Source organism: Ceratotherium simum, chromosome 22 (assembly GCF_057802395.1).
Source record: "Ceratotherium simum simum isolate JZ-2026a chromosome 22, ASM5780239v1, whole genome shotgun sequence".
In the NCBI taxonomy this organism is placed as follows: domain Eukaryota; kingdom Metazoa; phylum Chordata; class Mammalia; order Perissodactyla; family Rhinocerotidae; genus Ceratotherium; species Ceratotherium simum.
The window spans coordinates 48450891-48461637 of NC_141921.1; the positions used below are offsets into that span (position 1 = coordinate 48450891).

The 10747-nt window shown below is 50.0% G+C and overlaps 1 protein-coding gene across 1 annotated transcript; it reads left to right on the forward strand.

The window, feature by feature from the left end:
* Positions 1-684: 684 nt before the first annotated feature.
* C22H1orf174 (chromosome 22 C1orf174 homolog) lies at positions 685-10425 on the forward strand. Its single transcript, XM_004425517.3, has 4 exons — positions 685-793; positions 7561-7671; positions 8591-9079; positions 9585-10425. Exons 1-4 carry the CDS (start codon positions 779-781, stop codon positions 9693-9695), a joined length of 726 nt encoding a protein of 241 aa, XP_004425574.1. The 5' UTR covers positions 685-778; the 3' UTR covers positions 9696-10425.
* The last annotated feature ends 322 nt before the right edge of the window (positions 10426-10747 follow it).

The window sequence follows — 10747 nt, forward strand, 5'->3', positions numbered from 1 at the left end:
GCAAGGAGCCTTTCCAAGACCAGCAGAAGAGGGACAGGGTCGAGGGCTGGGGTTCAGCCGTGCAGCCACACTCATCCCAGGCCAGGCCCCACCCCACACCGCTCCGGCCGGGCCCCCAGGACCTCCACCCGCCCAAGGCTCAGCCCTCGCTTGCATATTGGGAGTGCAGTGGAACCACTGCACGGGCGGGCAGCTCGGCCGTTACAGAGGGTGATGAGGGCAAAGGCCCCCGGCAAGAGACATAGAGCACCCCGGGGCCTCGCGGCCCCACCTCCAAGGGCAGGGGGCTTCAGCCAGCCCCTAGGCCGAGCGGACTCCAGCACAGCTCACAGCGCTCGGAAACCAAGGCTGGGCCTGGAGAAATCGCCTGTCCGGCCAGCGCGAAACATACCACCGCGGACAGTCACTGCCCGCCCTCCTCCAGACACGTGGCCAGGGACTGCAAGGGAGGTGCCCCTCACAAACATGGCCGCCGCCCCTCTTAAACGCGGCCGCCAGACGCAGCGAGGGTGGTGCCCCTCACAAACATGGCCACCGCAGAGGCAGCGACCGAGGTGCCCCTCACAAACATGGCCGTCCTCCCCGCCCCCTACGTAAAGCGCCAACTTTGTTGGGGTCACATGCCTGGGGACGCCGGACTGTGGTTGGTCAATTCCCTGGTGACGTCAGACGCCGCGGCGTGGGCCGAGGGCGGCTGGTTGCTGCTCTGCTGGAGAGCGTTAGGCCGGGCGAGGGGCTGGGCGGCAGCGCTGGGGGCGGCAGCGCGCCGCTCACACTCATGAGGAGCCGGAAGGTGAGCGGCCGAGGCGGGGGCTCCGGCCGCCGGTTTTCTGGGGAGCTGCGGAAGAGCCACGGACGCCTCGGGCCGAGGGACGGCCTCTGCCGGCGCCTCGCCCGCGGGATGGGGGTTTCGAGGCCACGCCCCCGGGAGCGGCGTCCTGGACCCCGTCCCCGGGAACGGGGGTTCTCGGACCTCAGCCCCAGGAAGGAGGTCCCGAGTCACGCCTCTGGGCTGGGGGTCCCAGGTTACCTCCCGGGATGGGGGGCTCTCCCCCAGAGCTGGTCTGGACTCCCAGGTTTCCAGCTGCCAGGCCAGGGCTTGGTGTCATTCCACTGCCACCACCGAGTCCCAGGTCGCTCAGCATGTGACCTCAGCTTGGCACCAGTTACCTCGTGTGCCCGGGCGGTGATGAGGGGTCCACCGCAGAGGGTGGTGACGGATGAGGGAGGTGCCAGTTCCTGGCCTTCGGTGGCTGGCGAGCGGTGTGACCGGGCCACCGAGCACCCCGCCCAGGGAGGGTCGCTGCCGCGGCGGCCTGGGCTGGCGGCCTCCTGGGGCGTGCGCGCTGCACCCGGGCTCTCCTGGTTTGCTCAGGAGTGAATCTCAACTCCTCTCCTTTTGCCGTTTGCAGCTTTGAACCTACAGCGTGTCTCCTGTGGGCAGCATACGGTGGGGTCTTGGTGGTGGTGGTTTTTCCCCCGTCTGACTGACATCTCTGCCTTGGGCTTGAATTGTTTACCCCCTTCGCATTTAATGTTATTGACATAGTTGGATGCACATATACGACTTTATATTTTGTTTTCTTTATATGTGTCTCTGTTTAGTTCTCCTGTTCCTTGTTTGAGTGGATTAAAGTGAATATTTTCTAATGTAGCATTTTAATTTATTGATTTTTTCACTAGTTTTTCAAAATTTTTTTTCCAGTGGTTGCTCTAGATTTAACATAGACATTGTGACTTAGTGGAATCAGCTTCAGATTTGTACTAGCTTAATTCCAGAGAGATAGAAATGTTACTCCTATATAGCTCTATTTCCTTTACCTATTGTTTTGATATGTTGTTGTAAATATTACGCCTATTATTGTTACAAATCCAGTAATATGTTGTCAAGATTACTTTACCATCTGTAGTCATTTCCTTCGCCCAGTACAGCTTTGCTCCCACTCAACTCCTTTGCGCTGCTATTGGCAAATATAGCACATTCCTGTATACATTGTATACATAATATTGTATACAGTTGCTTTCCAAGTCAGTTAAGAGAACGAGATAATATGCATGTAAACTGTCTTCTGAAAGGAAGTCATGACCTTTACTGGTGCTCTCGTTTTTTCTGTGGATTTGAATTGCTATCTGGTATCACTTGCTTTAAGCCTCAAGAACTTCCTTTAGTGTTTCTTGTCAGGTGGGTCTGCTGGCAACGAATTCTCTCGGTTTTTGTTTATCTGGAAGTGTCTATTTTGCCTTCATTTTTGAAGGATAGCTTTGCTGGATATAGGATTCTTGGTTGACAGTTTTATTCTTTGAGAACTTTGAAAGTGTGTGAACATACCTACTGTTTGTGTTGCTAAGTCAGTGGTTTGTTGATCGGGCTTCCCTTATAAGTAAGGAGTCACTTTCCTCTTGGTGCTTTCAAGATTTTCTCCTTGTCTTTGGCTTTCAGTATTTTTACAATGATGTCCATTTGTGGATCTCTTTACACTTATCCTACTTGGAGTTCAGTTCTTTGAGATTCCTGGATGTGAAGGTAGTTGTTTTTCAGTAAATTTGGGAAGTTTTCAGCCATTATTTCTTTAAATGTTTTTTCTGCTCCTCTCTCTCCTTTCTTTCTGGTACTCCCATTACACGTGTGTTGGTACACTTAACAGTAACCAACATTTCTCTAAGACTCTTCATTTTTCTTCATTCTTTTCTCTCTCTTCTTCAGCTTGTATAATCTATCAATCTGTCTTCAGGTTCACTTTCCTTCTTCTGCAACTTCATGTCTACTGTTGGGCCCCTCTAGTGAATGTTTTATTTGTTATACTTTTCAACTCCAGAATTTCCATTTGGCTCTTTTTTATAATTATATATATATAATTTTTTATAATTATATATATCAGTATTTTTATTGATATTTATTTGACACAACGTTGTCATCAGATCTTTACGTCTTTAATGTCTTTAATCATAGTTTCTTTTCGCTCTTGAACATGTTTATAAAGTCTACTTTGTGAAGTCTTTTTCTGATAAATCCAACATCTGGTCACTCTCACAGGCAGCTCTCTTGCCTGCTTTTATTCCAGCATATGGGTCTGCTTTCCTGTTTCCTTGCATGCTTCATAAGTTTTTGTTGAAAACTGGACATTTTAGGTAATATGTTGTAGCAACTCTGGGTATGGGTCCCCCCCACAAGCCCCCCTGGGGCTTGTTATTGTCAATATACTTGTTTAGTTATTAGTAGTGACTGGCTGGATTATTCTGGTGGAGTCTGTTCCTCTCCCTCAGTGTGCAGGTCTGATGGCGCTCCTCCGGGGCACCACTGAGTCCGCCCATGGTCACCCTGGGATGATAGGGGTTTTAGGAGAGGGCCCTCCTCCTCTCTTTCTCTGACCGCACCCTGCTGTTAAACTCCATTAATTGCCTGCTGATTACTCACTTGTTTTCAACAATGACCTGGGGCATAATTGCTTTACAAACTAATGCAGTCACAGTCTGGCTTCTTTAAAGGAGTAGTTTCTAAGGTCAGTGTTTGATATTTGTTCTGAACCCAGGAGGACGCCTCCAGCTGTGTTATTCCCTGGTTCCCGGCTGCAGACTAGCTGGCCTACTGTTTATGTTGATTCTCCTCCCAGCTGCCTTTCATCACAACCTCTACTGTTCTTGAGAGCCCCCTTAGGCACAAACTTCTCCATACTCTGCTGCAAATGAAGTCATTTCATTTGGGAAGAGATTAAGAGCTCTCTGTTTTGATGCTCGCCTCTCCCCCAAGCAAAATCTCTGAACCAGGATTTTGTAGCTGGAGACGGTGACAGACTTCTCTGTATGACACTCCTGCTCTAGGAGCTGAGTGCTCGGGGGAGGGTGACAGTGGGCAGTAGCCTGAGATCCGCTCAGCTTGCCTCTCCTGGCCTGGAACCACTGCCTCACAAGCAGGGGCAGGGGTGATGGGGCCCCCGTGGAGCCTCTATTCCACAAGAGGGGTCTGGGCAGAAGGGCGCCCCCTCCTCTCAACCACACTCACTCAGGACAGCCTCACAACAGGCAAGGCGAGGGCAGGATGAGAAGCACTGCTGTTCCACTCCCCTGGGAAGAAAGCCCTCCCACTGGGAGTCTGGGGGAGGTGCCCTGTGTTCTTGGCTTGGCCTTTCCGGAGTTCAGATACCACAGGCTCGCGCCTTTGTTCTGAATTTTTGTAGGTGTTCTTGAGCAACTTTCTTCATTTGTTGTTTGCCCAGAGGCCCATTTCCAAAGTCTGTAAATGGTTGTGGTGACTACACTGCACCGGCGTCACTGGGAGGGTCCACAGAGTCCTCATGCTGTTGTGTGGGAAGTTGCTCTCTTCCTGCCCTTTTTGGGAAACCGTATTTTTGTCTTTGACGTCCTGGTTTTTAAGCAGTCTCTTGGAAGGAAGAAGACCTCGATGACGGAAAGTTTCTCATTTGGGGATGTTTACATAGAAGCAGTCAGGTTGCCCAGCTGAAGAGCAACACCTCTCCGAGTTAGAAAAAATGTACTAGATTCTTGACATTTGAAGCTGGCACCTTGAGATGGTTTTACCCATGATTAAACTAAAGCCAAAATGCTACCAGATTCGACTCTTGCAAATCTAGAGTAGATGACAGATGGCCTCCTCAGGTGCCTGTGACAACCGCAGCTCACGGGCCTCAGCCCAGACCCACCGAGTTCACCTCTGCAGAGAGGCCTGTTGCACCCTAAGATTGCAGGACCACTGTTTAAAAGGTTATGGTAGGAAGCATCTAGAAGGCCACTGCTACTAGAGAAGGATCTGTCCAGTTTAGAACCTGTCAACTCAAATAATCCATAATCAATCTATAAATCAAAATTGGGGTGAGTTTATTATGAGCCAACTTTTGAGGACCATATAGCCCAGGGCCTTCCTTCCCCAAGGAAGGAAGGGCACCAAAGTGGGGTGTACAGAGCTGTTATATACTGTCAAAGAGTGTGTATCACATATGATTGCAATGTCACAATGACAATAGTCACAAGATTGCCCTTTCAGTATAGCTATTGATGGACACAGCGGGTAGCAGGTCTGTTGTCTCGATGGCCGTGGCAGGTAGCAGGTCTGTTGTTTCAAGTTGGGTGGTCACAGGATGAGCACAGCAATCAAATCCTAGCCTAGGGAGAAATGCTTATCCTTAAGGAAATGCCAATGTGGGGGAAGTTGCATCCTTGTCTTAAGGGCATTTACTCTTCTCTTTGGGACATGGCAAAGCAGATACACAATGCAGGCGACAGGCCCTTTTGGAAAAACAAACTCAGGCCAAATTAGTTTTACACCAAATGGCTTCCTCGTATGCTCCAGTATATCCTATTGCTTGCCATTTATTTATCAAACCACAGAGCCAGGAAGACAGTCTCTCTGTTCAGTCCCTCTGCAGGCAGCCCAGCAGCTTCCTGTGGGCAGCTCCTGGAGCTCATATCTGGGGAGAGCCATGGGTGATGAAGCAGGGAGAGAGGGACTTGGAAGCCAGACATCACTTGTGTGACATCAGACAGTTTCTCGCCGGAGCCATCCTCATCTAAAGTGGGGGCACTGCTCCTTTTAAAGCTGTTCAGGTGCCAAGCACAGAGCCTGGTGCATCACCACTCAGAGACAGCACAGCTGTCGTCAGGACCAGTCCCCCCCAGAGAGCCGAGCACACCCCGGTACAAACATGTTTGGAGTAGGACTCGTAACAGGAAGGAGAGGAGAGTCAGGGGCCTGCGACCAAGAACGTCCATTCCCTACCATGGAAGTGACAGTGCTGCGGGGGCTAGGTGGTAGCATCTTGTCCCACGAGAGAGGTTCAGTAACCTCTAGGCTCAGTTCCTCCAGTGTGATGGGGCTCCTTCAGCACACCCCAGCTCTTGAGACAAAGCAAGCCCAACCTGGGTGCACCCACAGCAGCAGGCCCTTTTCCTGGCCCTGCGCCCCTTGTTGGTACGGCCTACAGCTGGGTGGGGCCTGCGCCTTCTGCAGGTGGCCGCGTATTCTTTCCCTCCCTTTTAAATGCTCTCTGGAACTGCGTGGTATCCCGCAGCCTTGGTGAGCTGCCCCCTCCAGGGGCCTCTGGAGGCATCACAGGCCACGGGCTGCGGGTGGGAATGGATGAGACGCCATTGCCAAGATTTCTAACTAGCTGCTCTCCTTTTTGATTTCTGTTGCACGCGGTGTCCTTCATCCAGCCGCTCTGGGGTCCCAGTTCTAGAGCCTGTCCTGAGGGCTGCTGTCAAGCCCTTCACCTACAACGTCTGCCCGTCTCTTTATCACTCACTGTCACTATTTTCAAGTTTTAAGTTAAGCTTTAAATGTATTATTTTCTAAGTGTATGTGGTATCCATTCTGGAACAGAAAAAAGGAATTAGTGGAAAAACTGATGAAATTCAGATGCAGTCTGTCGTTTAGGTAACAGTGTTGCACCAACGCTCATTTCTCAGTTTTGACAGATGTACCATGGTCGTTTAACATTAGGGAAGCATGTATGGGAACTCCCTTTACTATTTTTGAAAACCTAAAATTATTCCTAAGTAAAATTATGTTAAGTTTTCTTATTTTTTTAATTCCTTTCTTGTTATGAGAAGACTTTGCATTCAGAATAAAATAGAGATGGACCAATTTGTTAACGTTAAGATTGGTCAGACATGGGCCGGCCCCGTGGCTTAGTGGTTAAGTGCGCGCGCTCTGCTGCTGGCGGCCCAGGTTCGGATCCTGGGCGCGCACTGACGCACCACTTCTCCGGCCATGCTGAGGCCGCGTCCCACATACAGCAACTAGAAGAATGTGCAGCTATGACGAACAACTATGTACTGGGGCTTTGGGAGAAAATAAAATAAATAAATAAAATCTTAAAAAAAAAAGATTGGTCAGACAGACGTTAACTGCTTTAAGCTAATAGAATTAGGACTGGTTCCACCTATAATTTGAAGAAGGGAGTTAGGAGGGCAGGAGTTGGATTTTGTTTTTTCATGTTACCTTTTATCAAGAACTTAGACACGGGGCCGGCCCCGTGACAGTGGTTAAGGGCATGCACTCTGCTGCTGGCAGCCTGGGTTCAGATCCTGGGCGCGCACCGACGCACCGCTTGTCAAGCCATGCTGTGGCGGCGTCCCATATAAAGTGGAGGAAGATGGGCACAGATGTTAGCCCAGGGTTGGTCTTCCTCAGCAAAAAGGATGATTGGCATGGATGTTAGCTCAGGGCTGATTTTCCTCACCAAAAAAAAAAAAAAAGAACTTAGACACAATATAAAAAGTTCAAGAACTTCTGAGACAAGATATGTGCTGCTTGTTCTAAACACGTTTGAAGTTGACCTCGTATTCCTGGAAATGCATAGGATGAGGGGGACAAGTTGCCACAGGCTTCCAAGATCATGGGAAGAGTAGATCTTGCATCTTAAACCCAGAGTTTTGTTTGAATTTGCACATTTAGGCCACAGGTGTCTTTCCATAAATATGATAAAACCATGGCCGGTGGGAGGGACTGCCTTGGGGTTTTTTCTGTAGTTAGGAAACCTCCATTTCCATACTCGTGTTCCTTTCATGAGAGCATGTTCTGACTGGCCTTTGGATCTGGTCTAGCTCGCAGGTGGAGTGCGGTCCTCAGCACGTCTAAGAGCCCGAAGTTGCTCAGCCAGGTTGGCCTCTGCTCAGGAAGTCAACATCACCACGTCTGCCAGGACAGTATGTCAGGTGAGCTTGTGACCATGAAGACACCAAGATCTTGACTGTGTGTGCGTTTGTATACAGACTTCTCACTTCAAGATGTGTTGTGTTAGAAGAACATTGAGTGTTGTTCATATGCCAAGGAGAAGGTAACAGTGCTGTCACTGCTTTCAGAGAAAGATGTTTTCCAATCCGGAGGGTTGCTTTCCAGGTGTTGGCCCACAGATGGGTGTGTGTGCCTCCGACTCAGTCTCCAAGGGCACCTTTGCATCGTTCTCCTTCCAGTGCCATCTTCTGAGTGATGCTGGCATGGTGCCATGCTCTTCACCCTACAGGCTTTCACAGAAAGGGCGAGTGGGCTGGGGAGAGGAGCCCGTGTCTGCCGTTCAGGATGATGCAGCAGTGGTGGCCGGGCAGGCCTAGTTCCCGAAGTTGCTCATAAGGTCCATCTGCTTCAGGGAACCCCTGCTCAGGGGTGTGGTTGGGACTTGGTTTTACACCAGCAACTAGCGGAGTTTCACTCACAGTCCACTGCTCGTTCAACTGTGTTGAAGTCTGTTTAACCAATACTTGTTGAGCACCTACTCGGTGCCGTGAGGCACAGATCCTTGCCTTCACGTGGGTCTAGCAGAGAGGAATGCAAACTGGATGCTTTGTTATAATTTTATCACGTCACACATGCTTCTGAGTTTGCCTCGGGACGTATGGCCCCCCAGGGCAGCAGCAGGCGTAGGAGCAGTGCTGGGTGTGTCCAGATCCCCTCCCATGTGGATTCTGTCCCTTTGGTGGGGGACGGTGAAACGACCCTATGGTAGACGGGTGGTGCAGCGTCTCCATTGTTGAGATGTGAGCGGAATTCTAGGCTCAGGGGTTAAGACTTTTATTTGCTGTCCTCTTTGTAATCCCAGATGTGTCTGGTTTTCCCTCGCCTTTTTCTTCCTGACAGACTCCCTTGTCACACAAAGCCGCCGACAGGCGAACCTCCAAGAAGTTCAAGTATGACAAAGGTCATCTTGTGAAATCGGAATTACAGAAACTGGTCCCTAAGAGCCATAGCGCCGCTTTGCCCAAGGCCCCGCCTGAGAGCACTTGTGAGAACGAGCCTCAGGGGTTTGCCGAGGCCGGCGCCTTGTGTCCGGGAGAGGAAGCCCGTGTTTCCGTGCAGCAGGAGACTGCAGGCTTCCCCCTTGGTCACTGCAGAGTTGTGAGTGACACCTGCTCACCAGAGACTGGAAAGGGCCTGTCCCTGCCGAAGCACAGCACCCTCGCAGGAGAAGAATCGAACAGCAGCTCCACCGTGCGGGAAGAGGCAGCGCTGGAGACGGAGCAAGTCCAAACGCCCCCTCTTCAGATGGACAACAGCGTCTTTCTAGACGACGACAGCAATCAGCCGATGCCAGTGAGTCGATTCTTTGGAAACGTGGAGCTCATGCAGGTAAGATGGAGGGTGCCCCTCAGCCAACTGCACGCTCACGGTGTGTGCTCCCAGTTTACTGCACGGTCAGCATTGCCTCAATACCAGGTCAGTGTGCAATCACAATGTTAACTCAGAAGGACAAAACAAAACATTTGCTAATCCGGGCCCTCCCACTCTCTCCCAAGCTGAGACTTGTCATCATGGTGAGCAGCTCCTGTGGGGCGTGGTTGGGTGTGGACGGCCATGTGTCTCCGGACTCCATGCAGGGTTATGAATCGTGTCTGTGGTTTTGTGAACAGCTACCCCATGCTTGCTGGGCTCGCTTTTGTTTTTAACCCTCTGTCTTTCCCTCAATCAACCTGATGGGGAGTAAACCCTCATCAGGAGAGTGGTGCTGTGACTGAGTCACTTCCCTGTCTGTGGGGGGTGGGGACCTGGCCCTGCGAGAGGGGACGAATTACCAGTGCAGGTGCTAACACCGGTGGGTTACTGTGACTGAAGCGAATGTTTTCTTCCCCCCAAGGACCTTCCACCAGCGTCTTCATCTTGTCCTTCAATGAGCAGACGAGAATTCAGGAAGATGCATTTCAGAGCCAAAGACGATGACGATGATGATGATGATGCAGAAATGTAGACAATAAAATATCCACGATGATTTCTTTGCATATTTAGTATAGTTAACAGTGTGACAATTGAGCAAATTATGGGATTTATATAAATCCCAAATTTATCTTCAAGAGAACATGTTCTTAAGCCAACTTCAAACTAACTCATAAAAGTCAATAATAGTGCAGGGCCAGCCCTGGTGGCCTAGTGGTTAAGTTCGGTGTGCTCCACTTTGGCAGCCTGGGTTCAGTTCTTGGGCGAGGATCTACACCACTCGTCAGTGGCCACGCTCTGATGGTGGCTCACATACAAAATAGCGGAAGATTGGCAACAGATGTTAGCTCAGGGCAAATCTTCCTCAGCAAAAAAAAAAGTCAGTAGTGCGGAACACCAGATACGTATGGGGAGGTTTCCACATGTGAACTAAAGCAATCTTTGAGTTGGGTGTTAAGCTGCTGTCTCCACGTTGATGTATTTTCTTATATCTGTACATATATGATGATGGTTTGAGTCCACTGAGGGAGCTTGGGGTTAAATGAGAGATATCTTTGTAAAGAAAACTCTTCACTTAAGCTCTTTAGTTTTGATAATATGCAAGTTTTCCATTATCAAAATTTGATCATTCTTGTGATTGATTCAGTGCCCGTTCTTAAAGAACTCTCCTTTATTTCTGTATATGGAGCTAATGTTTACCTTGGAAATTTTGCAAAATACATATTGGAAAGAAATAAATATATTTTGAAAATATTTTTAAAGAAGTCTTATGTCCCTAAAGCTGTATTCCTTTCTAAAATGGTTGAGAGCCAAGTGGAGAAAACGAATCCTGTCCTATCGTCTACTTTTGAGGCTGGGTCAGCCTATGTACCTGCTAGCCAGCCCGCGAGTCCAGAGCATGGAGCTGTGACCCTGAAGGGATATGGCCCCTCCTCTGGTGTAGGGTGTGGGATTTCTGAGACGGGAGAGGTGCTCAGCACGTCCCTTGCCCTGTGGGGTGGGGAGGCTAGCCATCCAGCAAGGGCTGTGCTCCCCTCCACGGTGTAGAGTGTTAGAGGCGTAGCTGCCACACCGGAGACTACACTT